This window comes from Sceloporus undulatus, chromosome 4 (assembly GCF_019175285.1).
Source record: "Sceloporus undulatus isolate JIND9_A2432 ecotype Alabama chromosome 4, SceUnd_v1.1, whole genome shotgun sequence".
In the NCBI taxonomy this organism is placed as follows: domain Eukaryota; kingdom Metazoa; phylum Chordata; class Lepidosauria; order Squamata; family Phrynosomatidae; genus Sceloporus; species Sceloporus undulatus.
Window position 1 is genome coordinate 203,294,452 of NC_056525.1, and position 19,652 is coordinate 203,314,103.

At 40.7% G+C, this 19,652-nt stretch overlaps 1 protein-coding gene across 1 annotated transcript; it reads right to left on the reverse strand.

The window, feature by feature from the left end:
- Positions 1-282: 282 nt before the first annotated feature.
- Positions 283-17,508, reverse strand: GGH (gamma-glutamyl hydrolase). The gene is made up of 9 exons (XM_042464639.1): positions 17,367-17,508; positions 15,463-15,577; positions 14,067-14,117; positions 13,017-13,101; positions 11,441-11,579; positions 9,435-9,541; positions 9,255-9,342; positions 6,742-6,879; positions 283-3,870 (listed from the first exon to the last, which is right to left on the reverse strand). The coding sequence occupies exons 1-9, from the start codon at positions 17,473-17,475 to the stop codon at positions 3,749-3,751; spliced, it is 954 nt and encodes a 317-aa protein (XP_042320573.1). The 5' UTR covers positions 17,476-17,508; the 3' UTR covers positions 283-3,748.
- Positions 17,509-19,652: the final 2,144 nt, after the last annotated feature.

The window sequence follows — 19,652 nt, forward strand, 5'->3', positions numbered from 1 at the left end:
ACTATATATATTACTATACAATTGCATTTAATGGGAGTTGAGCATCCATGGATTTTGTTATCCATGGGGGGGGGGTGTCTTGGAACTAAATCTCAGTGAATACCAAGGGCCCAGTGCATATCAAATCAATCAGACAAGAAGTCTTCAGCCTAGCAATATAAATGTAAATTTTTTAAACTTTCTGAGGCAGCTACCCATCCACCATTCATAATTAAAAGGAGCCATGTGCAGGGACAGGAATTCTGTGCATAAGATGGATAAGTAATAACAAGCACTCTTGAAAATGTTGCATTCTCCTTTATTAAACATCAACAAGCACTTACATAGGGAGTAAGGAGGGCTTTTTCATGAATTCAAGTCCAAAAGCAAAAGAGAGATAGATCGATTGCATTAAATGGCATTAAAGCATCAAATAGCAATGACAGGTAGGTACATAGTATCCTTGTTTTAAATTTATTCCATTTTTTTAGCTTTGATTCCAGCTGGTCAGTATATTAGACTGTAACTGTAATGCCAAACAGCTGCAGAAAAAGTGAACATACGAATCATAGAAAAATACTATTCCTTTAAACCCTGATCTCAACTTCTCTGGAGACTACTGATGGCACCAAAAATGCCAAATACACCCACTTACTGCACCTACCTTCACAGGGAGTGGAAGTAAGATACAGAAGCAGGTAATTTCCCTTAGGAGCAGCTGATATGGGAAACCCACATGTGTTTGTAGCCACTAGAAGTGAAGTCCACACATATACAAGTTCTTTTGGTTAACAAAATAAAGAAATCTGGGGCCCGGATAAAACTATTCCTATCTATATAATTTTTATTATATTTTATTTTATTTTAAAATAACTTGCTCTTGACTTTGAGTAGGGCTCAAGATGACAGAAGCAGCTGAAAGTGGTAAATGTCTGATATATGAAAGTTCTAACAGCAGTACTACTTTTCCTGTTACTATTATTCACCATTCCTGGGAATGTTACTTTCCAGTGCAAAATGTACAGCAGATAAAAACATAACATCTTGCTACTAAACATATTTAGCACCTGGGCTGCCAACAATAATTAGCTGGAGATTTAATAAATTAAATCTGCACATATGTATACATAAATAAATCAATAAAAATACACATATTCCTTCACTCTATAATGTGTTTGCTTGCCTCAAACCAGACATCGTAGATGAAGTATGCATGTACAGTGTGCCCTTGCCTTATGCGGGGGGTCTGTTCCAGCCCCCCCCCCCCATGTAAGGCAAATACTGCATATGCCTGAGCCCCATTGAAAACAATGGAGCTTGTGCACGCGGCACGGCGCACACACCCTTGCCTGTTCTGTCGTGCAGCTTTCAGCATTTCAGCGCGGGTGCACTGTATATATTAATAAATCAAACACATATTTGTCTTCCTCTAGAGCATGTCTGCATGCCTCAAAGCAGACATCCACAATATACAAGCAGGAACAGGGAAGTCTACTTCTGTGTTGAAACTCAGCATCTATAGGCTTTGTAATCATTCATACTGAAAACATTTTTAAAGTTCAATTTAGGAAGTTTTAAAAAAAATTAAATTCAAGGCTGAGCCTCCTGACGTTACTGGACTGCAATTCCCAGAATGCCTCACCATTGTTATGGGAGACAGAAGTTGCCCATCAACATCGAGAGAGCCACACACTGACAAAGCCTGGTCTAAATGGTTCATCTGCAATTTTGTGCACACTTGGGTTACATCTGCACTGCAGAAATCATCCAGTTTGGCACCACTTTAACTGCCATGACTCCATCCTATGGAATTCTGGACATTGTACTCTCTTGTGGCACCAAAGCTCTTTGAGTGAGAAGGGTAAAGGTCTCACAAAACTACAATTCCCAGAATTTCATAGCATTGAGCCATGGCACTTAAAGTGGTGTCAACCTGATTATTTCTGCACTATGGATACCGCCTTAGTTGGAGTAGCCCATTGAACTTTCTAAAGCTGTTGTGACTAAGAGAAAGCTTTGCTGAAGAAGTAGGTCTCAAAGAAGGGATTAAGAGAGGAGTAACTTCATAACTGGAATGTGTGGGGGAGGCCAATAAAGGGAGCAGGAACAGGATACATAGTACATGAAAACAAAAAAAGGGAAAAGGGAGACAACAATTTGGGAGAGAAGAGACAAAGAAAGCTAGAAGGTGGCTTAGCCTGTATGAAACATGTCTTGTTCATGTTACCAAGGAGACAGCCTGTCCTTTGCTCAAAGCTCAGTCACCTGGAAATTCCTAATACCTATTAACAACAATGCTGTCTGGCATCCTGTTCAGTATTTATACTGTTGTAAGCTAGATGTACGGCATCATAAATATTGGAATTCATGTTTATAGTGACTGCACCAATGAAACAAACCAAACTGCCCCCCCAACCCCATCTTAGAAGCCAGGCAGCATCACCAAAATAGGGCTTTCCAAGACACTGGGCAGCAAGGTGGTAAGTGAAGAGGCATCCATCCCTCTCCCAGCAGCAAGGCATTTTGCAATAAGCAGTTGTGATGGGACACAATAGGAATGTCCCCGTGGCTGCCTATCCCAAAGCACCTTGCTGTCAGGAGAGGTGGATACTTTTTCACTCACTACTCCTCTCCCTACTGCCTCAGTAATTCCTATGCTAGTGGCACTGTCTGGCTTCTAAGGTGGATTTTTGGGAGTTGTATCAGAACATGCAGCTATCATGACAGACCTCCATCATCATAGCCCCATTTCCTGAGCTTGGTGACTCCTTTAAATGTGTAAAATGATTAGAAACTGGTATTACAGTGCACAGTTTTTTGTGGGTTTTGCAGGCTATGTGTCCATGGAAGGCACTGCATCTAGGCAGGAAAAATGAAATGCACAAATACAGAATAGATGACACTTGGCTTGAAAGCAGTACATGTGAAAAGGCTCTAGGGATATTAGTAGACCACAAACTAACCATGAATAAAAAATGTGATACAGCAGCCAGAAAAAGCCAATGTCTTTCTGGACTGTAGCTACAGTATAGATTGAGGGAAGTAGTAGTGGCATTCTTTTCTGCTTTTGTCAGATCTAACCTAGAGATCTGTGTCTTGTTTTGAGCACCAAAGTTTAAGAAACTGTTCAGAGAATGAAGATCAAAGGTCTAGAAAGCAAGGAATGACTGAAGGAGCTAAGCATGTTTAACAAGAAGACTGAGAGATGACATGTTATCCTTAAATATCTGAAGGGATGTCAAATAGAAGAAGGATCAAGCTTGTTTCCTGCTACTCCAGAAACCAAAACACAAATCAATTGATTCAAATTATAAGAAAAGAATTTCCACCTAAACACCAGGAAGAGCTTTTCGGTTGTTAAGAGCTGTTCAACCATGGAATGGACTGTCTCAGAGGGTGGTGGACTCTCTATCTTTGGGGGCCTTGATAGAAGTTGGATGGGTATCCTTTAGGAGTGCTTCAGTTTTATATTGTTGCATGGCAGAGGGTTGGATTAAATGGCCCTTGTGGTTCTTTCCAGCTCCGATATTCTATTATTTATGGATGCCAGTGATTTTACACAGATGCCATTCACTCCAATGATGCTTTCATAGGAGTTCTTCTCAGTGGGATATTCTACTGCAGTGCAAAAAAGTGCAAGTATGTCAGGGAGGTGTGTGTCTTAGAAGGTGCTGTACACACTCTGTCAGCTCTTTGCAATGACCCAAATCCATTTCATTCAGAATTTTGCTGCAGACAGATAATTTTTGCCATGATTCTGGCTTAAAATTTAATCAAAAAAATAAATTTGCTCAAAGGAAGAAAATGTCCCAGTGAAAACAGGGCTGAAGTTATAGATTAGTGCCTTGGTTTCTTCCTCTTTGCTGGGAAAATGATGGTTGCTCTTTCGGGCTGCAAAATATGGAAGTACAAATTATTTTCATCTAATTGTCACCTACAAAACCAACAATAGTACTTCTTTCCTTTTCTGGTCAAACACAACGTAAAGCTCACAGTCCTAAACCAACTGTGACAATTTAGTGCCCCAGACACATAGTGAAAGTAAAAAAGGTATAGTTCCCCACATGACACTAGTGCATACTACTGTATCTATATTCCTCACAACTAGATCTGATCAGAGTTGCTGTCTTGTTAGAGGGCTACATGTCCCCTACTTCTACCATACAAGAAGACTTGTACTTCAGCTCCTGTAATGCCACTCCATTTGTCATAGGCTCAGTGGCCAAAAGTGGGTTGGGAAACAGAGGCAGGGACTTATGGAGTTTCTTTGACAAAACGAAAAACTTCAACAGGGCACTGTTCAAAATGTCCCATGCAAGAAGCTGCCTTTCTCATAGTGGCAAAATCCCTATCATGTTTCTCTAGATTGGCACGTTTAAAAATAACATGTTACATGTGCGCATAAAAGATGGATGTTCCCAAAAGCATTCACTTAAGATACATGGTAGCCTTAATGTCAAAAAACACAGCCACAGGATCAGAAATGCTCTAGAGCTGTCTTGATGTCAATAATATTAAAGTGGCACAAACTGCTCCACTCAATGTAGCATTTGATAACCAGTTATCCAGACTACTGTCTTTTAAAACGATAAAACTCGTTGAATGTGCTCAACAGTTACATTAAAAAAACAAGAATACTTCTATCTATGGGACACATCACTAACTTTATACCATTTAGCTAAGATGTTCACCAAAGCTACATTTCTCCTATCTTCCTTAATATTTATTTGAACAATGTAATAGAATCTCACGCCCTAACACTGGTTTCAAATAAAAACCCCTTTTGCTCTCTGCAGTTGATAACTTTCCCAGTCCCAAACAGTGTTGAAACAGCTGCTGGAAATCATTGCCCAATAATAAAAAGCTTTGCATTAGTTCAGCAAAAAGTAATAATGAAGTGGTTGTGAAATTCTGGAACAGGTTTACTCATTTAAATATCTGGGTATTGTATTAATTTTCACACACTGTTGTCTTGGGTGGCTCATTCAAATATGGCTATCCTTCTGGCCCCAAACTGCTCCTTGGCCCCACAAAGACCTCTTAACGGCCAAGATCTTAATCAATTCCTCCTCCTCCTCCTCCTCCTCCTCTTCTTCTTCTGAGACTCCAATTTGATTTTACAGTATAGTCTTTGGCAGCAGGCGGAAGGCTTTTCAGAATCATTTTTAAACTTCTCTTGGGTTATCAGGGTGTGTCCTCTATAGCTTGAACCTGGTCTAGCCTCCATCACTTGTGTGGCTTGGGGAGAAACACTGATATTTTGGCATCACATTGCCTTTGTTGATGCATTAGTGGGTTATTTATGCCTCATGAGGAGGGACAGTCATAAAGCTCTTGGCTGAAGCATACAGCTGTTAATATCCAGACTGTATATATCCTCAATACTATCCCACAGAAAACAAGGTTTTCTAGAGGCAAAGAAATGATCATTTGCTGGTTGGCTGACAGAATGAATACAGTGCGCCCGTGATATAGGCGGGCACGCTATATGCGGCTGAGCTTATGCGCAAAGCTGTGTAGAGCCATGTGTGATGCAAGTCCCATTAAAATTAATGGGGTGTGCGCCTCTGGTGTGCGTGTGCCACCACGTGCATGAACCCCATTCACTTGAATGGGGCTCGAGCATACGTGCAATTCAGCTTATGCGTGGGGCGGAACGGATCCCCCGCGTAAGCCAAGGGACCACTGTACATTTATACCAACAGGAAAGAAAATGCTCTGTTAATTATTGCCCTGTCATTTATTAATTCTAGATAATATGTAAACTATCAACTGACTATCCCAGTGATGACGAACCTATGGCACGTGTGCCAGAGGTGGCACTCAGAGCCCTCTCTGTGGGCACATGTGCCATCGCCCCATCACAGAGTTTGCCATAGTTTATTACTAGAAAGCCAGAGGGACATGGCACTTTGCAATAAATAAGTGGGTTTGGGGTTGCAGTTTGGGCACTCGGCACCTAAAAGGTTCACCATCACTGGACTATCCCAACATGGAAGGTAGGAAATGTACAGCCCCCTAAATGTTGAACATCACCTAGCATTTCTCATCACTGGCTATACTGACTAGGGCTGCTGGGAGTTTCAATTCAACAATACCTCAAGGGCTGTACAATACTCAACCTTCTTTTAGATCTAGCTCTTTGTGTGCTTCCTTGTGCAACGATGGATGGTAAGGTTGTGGTGTTCCACATTATGAAAGACTTTGCCCTGTGCTTCAGGGAAAAATTAAATCTTTTTAGATGTGTATTTCAGATGCTCATTTTATAGGGCTCCTGAAATCAGACTAATTTCTTCATTGCTTAAAGCCTTTTGCGGAATCTCTCTTTTCTTCTGAAAGACAGTACTTCTTTGATAACTGAATCTGTTGCAAAAATGTGACATTGCATCCAATTAAGCCATGGTCAGCTATTCAAAAGACCACAGTTAGTATAATTTTATCCTGGTTTTTTTTAATTGACTCTGACTATCTATAGGCTTTAACTTTATATAATGCTCCTTCTGTTTAAAGTTCTATAAACAAAAGAAATGTATTCATCCATTCAATACTGTCCTCTAAAACATATAAAGGGTGGTACTATTGTCCCTAATTCTTCCTTCAAACGTTTTATTTTCACCATCTACTTGATTTATATTTCCACATTTTTTCTTACAAAAGTTGGCACTGAGCCCACAAGTCTCCTTACCCTTTCAAGTAAATTTTTACTAACACCCCGCTCCCCTGCATACAGTGTTTGATATCTTCTTTACAAAGATTCCATACCTTCATTGACGAAGAAGTCAGCTATGAAATATGCTACTTTCATTGCTGACTGGGAATGTGGTATACCTGTTGAATTCTTCCATTCATATGGATTTTTCTCTGGATGCCACTGGACACCATACACAGGGTACTTGTAAGCTAGAAAACAGTACGTTTTTCATTACTCCAATAAACATGACAGGGGCCTTCTCTTTAAAATGGGGGATTGTATAGTGTTCACACTAAACATTTTGCTGTAGTAATTCTACATGAAACACTTATGATATAATAATAATAATAATAATAATAATAATAATAATAATAATAATAATAGAAGACTGTACATACTGCTTTAGCTGTATGTTGAGGACAGAAAAACTATGGATAGAAAAATTTCTGGATCAACATGGTCACATCAAACCTCAACCCAAAACCATCTGTTCTTGGCCTCATACCCCATCTCAGCTTGACAGAACTAGTGTACTGACAACAGGGAAACACTGCTTCCTGCATCACTAACTCACTGTGTTTTTTCCATGTTTGTGTATATATATATATATGTAAGTGTGTCTTTAAGTCGCCTATTGACCTATGGTGACCTCATGAATTTCAAAGGCAAGAAATACACAGAGGTTGTTTATGCCAGTTCCTTCCTGTGAAAAATAACCCACAGCACTGGTATTCATTGGTGGTCTCCCATCCAAACACTAACCAGGGCTGGCCCTTCTTAGCTTCCAAGATCAGACAGAATCTGGTGCCTTTAGGCTTCATTTAGGAGTGATCATATTACATCAATATTATAATCACTCCACTAGCTGCCAATTAGTTTCCAGGCAAGGTACAAGGTTTGGGTCCAGGTTACCTATGGAATCACCTCATCCCATATAATGTTCCAAACACTAAGGTCCTTTGGGGAACATATACACCAGAAAACCAGGATTAGGTAGCAACAGTTACCCAGAGGACTTTTTTTCAATCATCCCTAGACTGTGAAACAACCTACTGGAAGAGATTTGACAGCTGAATGTAATGTCTGAATTTAAACAGCATTAAAACCAGTCTCTTCTGACATGATTTTTAATAATTTTATGGACTGATTATTTTAATAACTATTGGTCTTATATGTTCTTTTAAACTGATGCTATGAGTTTTAACTGGTTTGTATATTTTAACTGATGTTATGCACTTTTAATATGTGTTATGTGTTGCATTTTAATCTGTTGTAGTCCCCCACCTTGATCCATGGGGAGAGACCATTAAGAAAGAAATATACTTGTTGTTTTTAGCTAAGCAAGGCTCTTCCTTGTGTGCTAAAGCAATGTTCAAACCAGGACTTCCCAAATTAGAGAGGCAGCTATCTTATACTAGATCAGACCAATGGCACACCTAGCAGAGAGTAGTGTTGAGGACTGACTTTAGCACCTTCTCAATGTAAAAAGGCATCATGCTTAAGATATACCATCACTTTCCCTGGATTTATACTGAAGTTTTTTTTCCTGAGTTTTTTCCCCTTGTACTTTCAAAGGTGCAAATAAATAGCAATGATGTAGGAAATGCATATTCAAAGGTGTAGGAAATGTACACTTCACGTAGATAAAAGGTAAAGGTAGTCCCTTGACATGAATGTCTACTTGTAACCAACTGTAGGGGGCAGCGGTCATCTCTGTTTCTAAGCCGAAGAGCCAGCATTGTCTGAGGACTGCTCTGGCTGTCATGTGTCCAGCATGACTCTACCAAAAGTTATTACTTTTCCACTGAGAAGTGGTGTCTATTTATTTACTTGCATTTTGCATGCTTTTGAACTGCTAGGTTGGCAAAAGCTGGGACTAGTGACAGGAGCTCACCCCATCATGCAGCACCCAGGCCTCGAACTGCCAACCTGCCAATCTTGCAGTCAACAGAGTCGGTGTCTTAACCACTTGAGCCACTGCATCACATATATAGTAACAAAACAATCTTCATATCATCTAGTTTTTCCACTCACATAACAATTAGAAAACTACAACAATTTTGTCCCTTAGCCTGGATCCCCAGGTCCTGTTGGACTAAAATCCCCAAAGCCCTATTAGGCAAAGTCAATTATCAGGAATTCTGGGAGTTGTAGTCTAAAAGTTAGGAAACTCAAATCTGGACATGAGTGCCATGGAACAATACAGCCATTATAGTGGCCAAACTATTCTACAAGCACAGGACCAATTCCATTAGTTACTCCATTTGTTCGGAATTTTGTTCCACTGCACTTTCTGTCACTTTCAGGGGTGGGAATACTTGCAATGAGGTGACCTTGTGCCATGTATTTTGAATCATTGAAAAGGAAAGAAAGACAAATGAATTCAAATATTGCAGAAGCACATTATCCCTTCCTTAAGTACCCTCTACCCCCCCCCCCCAGCACTAGGGAATCTCTAACAATGAAGAGCATTTCCATTGTTGGACAGAAACGGATAGATTTCACCAAAGATATGACAAAGATATGACACTTTGGCTACAATGTCTTATTTTGTGCAGATTTTAAAAGGTGAAGAAACCATTACCTTCCATGGTGGATATGAATTCAATATTATGAATATTGGTTGTCAAGATCTTGTAGAACTCACGCAACTTCTCATTATTTGTGAAATTCTGTAAAAAAGAAAAGAAATACTATGTATTAATCTGCTTTTAAAATGGGGAATTCATAGCCTGTGCCACTATATTTTTAAAAAGTATATTACCTGCACAGAAAGGCTCCAAAAATGAAAGTTTGAAGTCACAGGTTCAGAAGCTACTACTTGCAACAGGTCATCAGGAAAATGTTGGAACATTCTGCTGTCTTTGGCACCTTTACCAAAAAAGGCAGTTAGAGTCATATTACCTATGTGCTCATTTCTTTCTCAGATTTATAGTCTTCCTAACAGGACTTTTGTGTAGCAGGACTCCAACTGTGAAACACCCTGCCAGGGGATGTTAGGCTGGCTTCGCCAGTTTTCAACTTCCAGCAGGCAAGTAACATGGTGTTGCTCCATATTCTTTCTAGTGTTTCAAACAGCTCTGTTTTAAGTAGTTTAAATTATTTTAAAGGACTATTTTACACTGTTTTCAAAAGTTCTTAATGAGTATTTTGATTTGTTGCAAAGGTTTTCATCTCTATATTGTTTTAAAAGGTCTTAACCAATGTACATTGTCTCAAAAGCCCTGGTATGCTGGAAGGCAATATATAAATACTTTACATAAATAAGGAAAGGGTGAAATTAATTTTTGTGGCTGGTTCATGAGCCCCCTGAAACCCCTCCACAGACACTCTGATGGTCCATGGACTAGGGTTAAAACTTTCTGTTTTAGAGGAATGAAATATTAATAGATTTAAGGTTTACATCAGGAGACAACAAACCTTACATTTATGTGGAAGAGCCACAGAAGGATGATCTATATCCTTCTGCAGCCATCTTTGTGTTCTCTAACCTTGCTAATGTTAGACCATTCTTTTTAGATCAAGTGTAGGCAACTGCATGGGGCAGGGGCCCATTCACTTCCCCTTGCAGGCTGCACTCCCCCTCCACATACATAGCTAGCCAAAGTACTTTGGTGAATGCAAAATGGGGTCTGGGGCTGCATGTGGAACATGGGTCACACTCAGAACACTTCCTTTAGACTGAGCTATATGACACACCTGCACTTGATTAATGCAAGCAATGGAACGTTCAGCTCACAAGGACATCTTTTAAAAATCCAACATAGAACAATGTGACTTTTTACAAAAGCGAATATGGGGTGAAACAGATCAGCTCTAAACACCAGCTTCCTGGTGGCTTGGGGACATGGCGTTTAGACACTACACCCCCCCAAGAAGCACGGAAGCTGCCCGGCTGCCCAGATGTGGGCTGGCTTCCAGGTGCTCCAGCCAAGGAGTGCTGTAAAGCTGTGGCAGGGCAGCTTTTGCAATTTGCCACTTCTTTTTGGGATGGCAAAAAGATGGACTGGGGCCACGGTATGCGGTTGCTCCATCTCCAGTGCAGCTTTCTCAAGGGCGGTCTATTCCACCCTTAACTTTGGCATGGCTGGGCCCAAATTTTATTCACAATATCTGCTGTGGGTCACATTCGGGGGGGGGGGGGTGAATCCTGCAAAACATTTTTAATAGGAAAAAAAATGAAAATAAAGCTGCCTAGACAGCAACTTCTAAATTTAGTTTTTGGATTGTAAGAATTAACTTCATTAAATACAATGTTTTTGTTCTTCCCCTTCCAATTCTTTTTTTCAGTGTTTGGAGGGCCATGAGTACATTTGATTTCCCATACTTATAGTTGCAGATCTATTGGCTGCTTCTGTTGATAGGTCCTTTCACGATATACATTTATAGCACTACAACTCCACTTTAACTGTCATGGCAACATGGCTATGGAATCTGGGGGATTATAGTCTGGTGAGGCACAAGAGCTCTCTGCCTCATAATTTTAAATACCCCTCCTTAAACTGCAAGCCCCAGGATTCCAGAGAAGTTTGTTAAGGCAGTTAAAGTGGAATCATAACACTATATCTGTGTAGCATGAAAGGGCTTAAGGAGGAAACTCTTGCACCAGACCTTGGATGTGCCTATAGATCTCTACAATGGAAGAAAGCAGAGTTTAAATACTCTCTAAGATATTATTTCACTTGTAGAATTTGTAACACCTCAGGTTCTGATTCCACTCATTCCTTCAAACTCAGAAATATTTTATAAACTAAAACTTTGAGTTTTTACCTTCAGTAAAGTTCAGTGGCAATGCAAAGCCATCTGTATTAGTCCAAGTCAGGAGATTTTCCCCACTGGTGAGATAGGTGAGCAACTCATGACCCAAGCAAGTACCCCACACTGGAAAGTAGTCCCCTCTGTCATTAGCCTTGAAAATAAAATTAAAAAGTCAACTCAGAGATCACAATATACAGTGGTACCCCAGGATACGAATGCGCCGCCTTACGAAATTTCTGGGTTACGAAAAAAATCAATAGGAAAAAACTGTTCCGGGTTACGAAGGTTTTTTCGGGTTACGAAAAATTTTTTGGTGCTTTTCGGCGCTATTTCGCACGAAATCACGGCTTTTCCCCATTAGCGCCTATGGCTTTTTCGGCTTACGAAGCATTTCGGGTTACGAACGCGGCGGCGGAACGAATTATTTTCGTAACCCGGGGTACCACTGTACCATTCTTAGACCCAAGTATGTCCCTGCCATCAACCCCAAACAACATGGCTGGTAGCCAAGACATGCATATTGCACACCAAAACATCTGGAGGATTCCATGTTAGAGAAGGCTGTGTTAGATATGTATGTTCTGCATTACATCTATGCAGCAATCCAGACAAGATTGCATTTACCAGAAACCACCAACACCATGGACAGAGGCATGAGCTTTGAAAGGGGAGGGGGGAGGAATGGTTTCAGAGTCAGTGCTTACTTTTTTATTAATATTGCATTTATCAGTATAAATGATATGGTATTTATGTCATATCGATTATTATTTAATTAATATTTATTAATAAATAAACAAATTTAGAAAGTATTGTACTTAATTGTTCAGTAAGAGTGAAGTCAAAGGCTTTCATGCCCAGCATCCATAGTTTTTTGTGTCTCTGAAGATGTCAGCCACAGATGCTGGCAAAACGTCAGGAATAAACTCTTCTAGTACATGGCCACATAGCTCGAAAAACCCACAAAAAAACTATGTTCAGTAAGAATGAAGATGTCTCCTGCTTGTAGTTTTTTGGCCAATGAATATAAATGCACACATGGTATTTCACTTTTTTAAAGAGAAAGAATAACTCATTGTTAATATACTGTTTATGTCTGCATGAGCTCATATTTAGGTCTCAGACCACATGTTCTTTTCACACTTTATGTTACAGGTTACACACACACACACACACACACACACACACAATTATACCTGCATACCACTTTTTATCAGGACAGATTCACCTCATTTAAATATTTTACAGCCAACTCCTAGAGGTCCAGTGAAGCACATAAAGATCAGGCAAATATACAGTACACCTTTTCTTTATGCAGGGGATCCGTTCTGGACCTGCCCGCAAAAAGAAATAAACATTATACCCACGGCGCGCCCCATTACTTCTTCCGGGCATGCCGAGGCTTCTTTCGGCGCAGGCTTCCAGCATATGGAAGCCGTGTATGGCGTGTTCACGTATATTGCGGGTGCACTGTATATAGTTGCATGGAGTAAGCTGTTTGGAAGCAATGCAAACATGAGTCAACTATGGCCTTAATGCATCACTCGCTCTCCCCACAAAGCAAAGAGACATTGCACTTCCAATCATTTACCTCTAGTGCTTTATGGTAAAATATCTTTGCAACCCTGGAAAATTCTGAAGTCTTAAGGTCAACACCACCTCCAGGATAGAGTATCCTAAGAAAACAAAATTTCAACAGGTTTTTCCCCCCAAAGCAATGAATGTGTTGACTGACTGAATAGTTAAAATACTATGGCTGGAATTCTGTTTGAAGTGTTACAGGACTTACATGTGCAGGAAACAGAACTGTGAAGATGTGCAATGGACAGACAATGTATTCAGTAGTGAGCTGCTGTTTTGTAACTACATAGCAAAGCCAACAAAAGGACAGATGCGAAACGGGACACTGACAAGGTGGAGCTTGTGTGCACAGGCACTCCTGATGTGCATTGGTTACACATCTCCACAATTCAGTAACTAGATTTCTTAGTGCCTCTGCTACTTAGCTAAGTGCATGCAAATTTACATACAGGATTCTGGCCCATCTCAATAAATGGACTGTAACAAAGGAAAGATTTGCAATACAAGCTTGGAAGAAAATTACATACTAAAGCTACATTTCAGTTATGTTGTCAAATTAACACTTCTTCATGTCTCCTGACTACCAGAAGGAAGTGTTATTCATAAAAGTACTATATCTGCGTTTGCCAACCTCATAAGTAAGCCCAGGTGAGGTGAGGGTGTACACACAAGCTTCACCTCCCACATCCACATGCACCAGGTTACTATGGAGATTTGCACACATTTAGTAACATCTGAAAGCAACTCTTATGTATGTTTGGACAAACAATATAAACAGTATGATCTGCACTGAGGAACTCAACCACAACTATCAGAGTTCTTGATTGCATGAGTATTATAAGACTATTTAGCCTAATTAGATTTTCATTATTATCGCTTTTTTTCCATGTGCAAAACCATGCCTCACCATCTTATAAATATCTTTTGAAGTAGCCTAAACTGAGAGATTGGCCTAGATCATGAAGATTCAGAGCTAAATGGAAACTGAAACCTGGGTCTCTGGTGACATCTCAGATCCTAACACTACAATTATCTAACAGATGTTCATTAGGCTACTTACCCATTGATGGAATGGAAAATCTTATCATACTCTTCATCTGAGTGGATTAATCTGGAAGAAAAGAACCAAAAAAAAGTACAAGCAAAGATATATAGCTTCTCCACATTAAATAAAAACAGCTTTTGTGCAGTAACCAAAAGGCTACAATACTTTCCCTGCAGTATACATTTAAAGTGTTGTTACATAACTCAATAGTGCAGACTTGGGGTGTGTTTCCATGAGCCAAATACATTGGTTTTCTGCTGTCCCCACAGCGGGAAAACCGGACAACTGGACCAGACAAACAGACCTCGTGTATGCTGCATGTGCACTTGCACCTTCAGTAGAAAATTATTACAGTTAATCTTCTATATCGGCAGGGATTTTTGTCCTTAATCCTCCACCATGGATATCAAAAAATGTGGGACCTCAAGTTCCATTACCAGCAATGGATGTCAATGTGTGCATGGTCATGTTGGCGCAGTTGCATGCATGCACCTCCACTGATGATAATGGGATGTGGATATCTCTGGATGCTCCAATCCATGGATGGCTAGCCCACTGATACAAAGGGCCAACTGTATTCACCACCACCTTTCCTCCAAGTAACTCATGGCAGTATACATATTTCTCCTTCCCATTTTATCCTCACAACAATCTTGCCAGTTTAAGTAGGTTGATAGTCATTGCCAAGGTCATCGTCATTGACCAGCCCCAGGTCATCCAGTGAGATTCATGTCAGAGTATGAATTATTATCTAGATTTCTCCAGTCATAATCCAGCACTCTAGTCTCAAACTATACTGGTTTAACAAATACCACTGTACCAGAAAGTACTAATCTACTGCCTTTTTTTAGAGATGGGAAGGAAATAGACATTAACCAAGGTCTGTTCGTTTTTTAAATAAAGGTATCCAATTTGTAGTTTCCAAAATTATTAATGAAATCTCACACATCTTTCTCTTCATGAGGCAAAAACTGAACATCGGATACTTTTTCCATATACACATAAACATCTACATCTAAAGAAGCCTAGCAACACATTTTAGTCAATAGAAAAATGCATAAAGAAATATGTGAAGAAGGTATACACACATACTAAAATTTGCACAAGTTTCTATGCAAGGAGGGGGGAAAAACCTCACTATCCACTATGGAACTCGGGCAGATGAGTGCTGGTGGAATTCTGAACAAACCAGCGAAATATCTGGTCAGATATCAGATGGATATCTGGTCAGATGTCAGATGGCCATATGTATACCCTTTGTTCATCACAGCCACTGACAATATTCAGCAGATTTCTGTTTTGGATTGCATCTAATAGAATTTGGCAGCACCTCACTTCAAATGGTTGCATTTAATTATGTCATGAAGCTTTTATGGACTGATATATGAGCCAATAGCTTGTGTTACCTTACCTTATTGGTACTACTCGTGCTCCAGCAGATTCCAGAAACTTCACATAAGAAGCAGCAATATAAGATTTTCCAAACTTTTCCAAGGTTTTAAAGTGAGTTTCCTGTGCTAATACCCCTAAAAGGTTTTTTTAAAAGAAACATAAGGAATGTACATTACACAGTGACTGCAGACAGCCCTCCATATTTATGGTTTTGACTTTTGTAGATTTGATTAATATGTTCTCTCTAGGAATCTCTAGGTCCTCCAGTGTGAATCTGCCATGTTGATCATAAAGTTATGCTCAAGGACCTAGAGATTCCTAGAAAAAACACTTCTCTAGGCATCTGTAGGTCCTCCAATGTGATTCTATGGTCACTTTCCTCCAGATACTGACCACAGGGTTGTGCTGGAGGACATAGAGATTCCAAGAGATGTGTTCTCTCATGTTAAAAAAAAAAGTGGTGTGTTTTATTTTATTTGCTGTGTTTCCATTTTCACGGGGTTCCTGCACCCCTAAACTCAGCAAATGTAGAGGGCCTACTGTGTTCTATAAATATAAGCTGCTAACAAAAGAGATTCCACCTCAACATTAGGAGGAACTTCCTGACAGTAAGGGTTGTTCGACAGTGGAACACTCTTCCTTGGAGTGTAGTGGAGTCTCCTTCCTTGGAGGTCTTTAAACAGAGGCTGGATGGCCATCTGTTGGGGATTTGAATGTGATTTCCTGCATGGCAGGGGGTTGGACTGGATGGCCCTTGAGTTCTCTTCCAACTCTATGATTCTAATAATTGTACTCAAAATACAGTTAACTTAATGTATTTCATATATATATGCAATTCCATGAATAAACAGGCTTGATGTCAGATTAATAATTTTAGGTAAATCCATATAGCAATTAAAAAACAAAACATATTTGGGAGCATTTCACATGTTACTAATTTCCTACCCAGAATAGTATCCTCTGTGAAATAGCATTAAAAAATAGCTAAATTATAAATGAAAACCAAAATCCTAGATCAGCTATTTAGTTAAAGTACAGTTAACTAAACAGTACAATCTAGCCTGACCCCCAACCTCCTACTTTACTGGGCATCAGCCATGGCGAGCAATGGAGGTTTATTCGCCTGCTGATCAGGGCGCAGCAGACGGATGTTTCTACCCGTATCCCACCAGCAATCTCCAAAGATATAGCCATGTCAGTCTGTAGAATCAGTATGCAGAGACATCTTGCAGCACCTTTTGAGATTAACTGAAAAAAAGTTGGCAGCATGAGCTTTCGTAGACTTAAAAAAAAATAAACACACTGCAGAAATAATCCAGTTTGAGACTGCTTTAACTGCCCTGGCTCAGTGCTAGGGATTCCTGGGAATTGTAGTTTATTGTGGCACCAGAGCTCTCTGACAGAGACAGCTAAATGTCTCACAAAACTACAGTTCCCAGAATTCCCTTGCACTGAGCCAGGACAGTCAAAGTGGTCTCAAACTGGATTATCTCTTCAGTGTGTTTTGGGCCGCTTCGCTCTGGACCCATAACGTACTCCAACTCCCAGAATTCCATAGTCTTGAGCCAAAGCAATTAAAGAGGTGCCAAACCGGTTTGTTTCTCCAGTGTGGATGATGCAAGAGAGGAATTTTGAAAAAGCCCTGGTGCCATTACAGCCACCAACTACAACCCCCAGAATCCCATAGCCTTGAGCCAGGAGGCCATTTGGAAATCCCTGCTGGGCAAGAAATGGAGGACAGGTCCTGGAAAAGGAGGACACCCGGGAAGTCAAAGAGAGTGCGTTGGTCTCTCAGGTTGGAGAGGAAATGGATGAGAGAGGAGGAAGGAAACAGTGTTTTAGAAAAGCATTTGAAAACCTTTAGCGGGATCAAACCGGGTTATTTCCGCAGTGCGGATGCTCCCAGGGCTCTCACTCACTCACCGATGATGGGTCTGTCGTTGGGGCTCCAGAGAGGCACAAAAGGGAAAGCAGAGGCGCAGAAGAAGAAGCAGCAGCAGAAGCCCAAGGAGCCCAGCCTCAGCGCAGCCATGGCTCAGCCCTCCTCCTCCTCCTCCGCCGCCTATTTCCCAGCTGAGCTCAACTGGGGCCAGCCCCATCCTTCTCGCAGCAGCCCCCCCAGCCCAGTTGCATCCTGGGAAATGTAGTTCCTCAGGTGCTGGGCTCTGCAGGGGCCAGGGATGGGCTGCCTCTTTCCTTCTGCCATATTGGAGAGGTTCATGGTTTGCTGCCATTGAATTCTATTTTAATGGACCACTTTTATAGGTTTCTAATTTTTTAAAAAAATATAGTAAGACGCCCTGAGCCCCACTTTTAGGGAAAAGGGCAGATATCAATAAATACAACAAGAACAACTGTTATTATTATTTGTTATTATTCAAAGATATAGCCGTGTTAGTCTGTAGAATCAGTACATAGAGAAAGATTGTAGCCCCTTTGAGACTCACTGAAAGAAAGAAGTTAGCAGCAAGAGCTTTCTTAGGCTTAAGTCCAAATGCATCAGAGGAAGTAGGAAAGCTCCTGCTGCCCATTTCTTTCTTTCTTTCGTAGTGGTTTCCTAGACTTCAGTCAGTTTACTCCAGTAATGCATCTGAGGAAGTAGACTGAAGTCTACAGGAGGAAAGCTCTTGCTGTTCATTTCTTTCTTTCAGTGTGTCTCAAAGGTGCTACAAAGTCTCTCTACATATCATTATTATTATATTGGCTGCAGGTGCCAATATTAGGAGAAAATGGCAAGAGGGAAGGCCTCCCCCCCCAAAAAAAATGGGAAGAACTTCTTCTTCTTCTTCTTTCCCAGAAGCCTCCTCCTCCTCCTCCTCACAGCAGTTTGGAAACTTTGCCAGTGCCACAGTTGTTGGCTGACGCGTGGCTTTGGCGTCACAAATACCCCGAGGAGCCCAGTTCCAAGGTTGCCAGGCGTCCTCCTTTTCCAGGACCTGTCCTCCCTCCCAGCTTCCTGCTCAGGACGCCTTTCCAAACGCCCTCCATTTTGAGCCTCACTGAGGAGGAGCGTGGATTCATCCCCAACATTAGTAATAAATCATTATAAAAATACAACAAAACGTTACAATGCATTCTGCTATTCCCTCCCCTCCAACTATACCATAACAAAACTTGCTTAAAACAATTAAACAGTCAAACCAGTCTGTGTTTTTAGGTTTTTAATTTGCTCGTGTCCTCCATCTTTCTGGAACGTCCTACATTTTGACAGTGAGGACAGGAGGACCAGGTGTCCTCCTTTTCCAGGACCTTTACCTCCATTTCAGCCTACACTGCAAAACGTCCTCCATTTTGAGCCTCACTGAGGAGCATGAATTCATATTTATATCAGTGGTTTGAGATTTTAATGTGGTCTTCTCCTCCACCTTTCCTGCATGTCCTACATTTGGCGAGGCCTTGTCCTCTTTTGGGGTTAGGCCAGCTGGTCACCACACTTTTATATCATTTGTGTTGAAAAGAGGTTCTTCAGTTGGTTTGTTTTTCCTCTTATGTGCGCATCACTTGTTGGTTGTTGTCGCTGTTGTGTGCCTTCAGGCCATTTCCAACTTATTATTTATTTTATTTTTATCCTGCCTTTCTCCCAAAGTGGGACTAACAACACATATAAAACAACAATTCAAATCGTACAATTAAAATTGTAAAAAATATTTCTAAAATTACAAATATAAAATTTAAAATGTACAAAAAAAGGTAAACATAATCATCTAAAACCAACCCCTCTTCCCCCAATAAGACCAAGCCTGCAAGATCTTAAAAAGGCCTGTTTACATCAATAATGTCTTCACCTGCTGGCGAAAGGCCAGCAATGAGGGGGGGCTGCTTTTCCTTATGGCGATCCCTATCACTGGGTTTTCTTAGTAAGATACGTTTAGAGGAGGTTTGCCATTGCCTTCCTTTGAGGCCGAGAGTGTGTGACTTGCACAAGGTCACCCAGTGGGCTCCAGGGCCAAGCCAGGATCCGAACCATAGTCTCCAGAGTCCTAATCCAATGCTCAAACCACTCCGCCACGCTGCCTCCTACAGTTTAGCAAAAAAAGCAGAGTGCTTGGGAAAGTTAATTCTTTTTTTTTTCTTTCTTTTTTCTTTTTTGGACAACCCAGGCCTCATTCCCACTACAAAATAAATCATTTTTGGACTCTAATCAATAATGCGATTTAGCGCTGAATAGACGTTCACACTATTCAAGCCGTTGATTTACCTCCCCGTTTA

Excerpts from the sequence above, each read along its gene's own strand:
- GGH (XM_042464639.1), bottom strand. The coding sequence starts at position 17,475 with ATGGCTGCGCTGAGGCTGGGCTCCTTGGGCTTCTGCTGCTGCTTCTTC. Across the intron at positions 14,118-15,462 it reads GCACGAGTAGTACCAATAAG|ATTAATCCACTCAGATGAAG; the intron begins GTAAGGTAACAC and ends CTTTTCTTCCAG. Across the intron at positions 11,580-13,016 it reads TTTACCATAAAGCACTAGAG|GCTAATGACAGAGGGGACTA; the intron begins GTAAATGATTGG and ends TTTATTTTCAAG.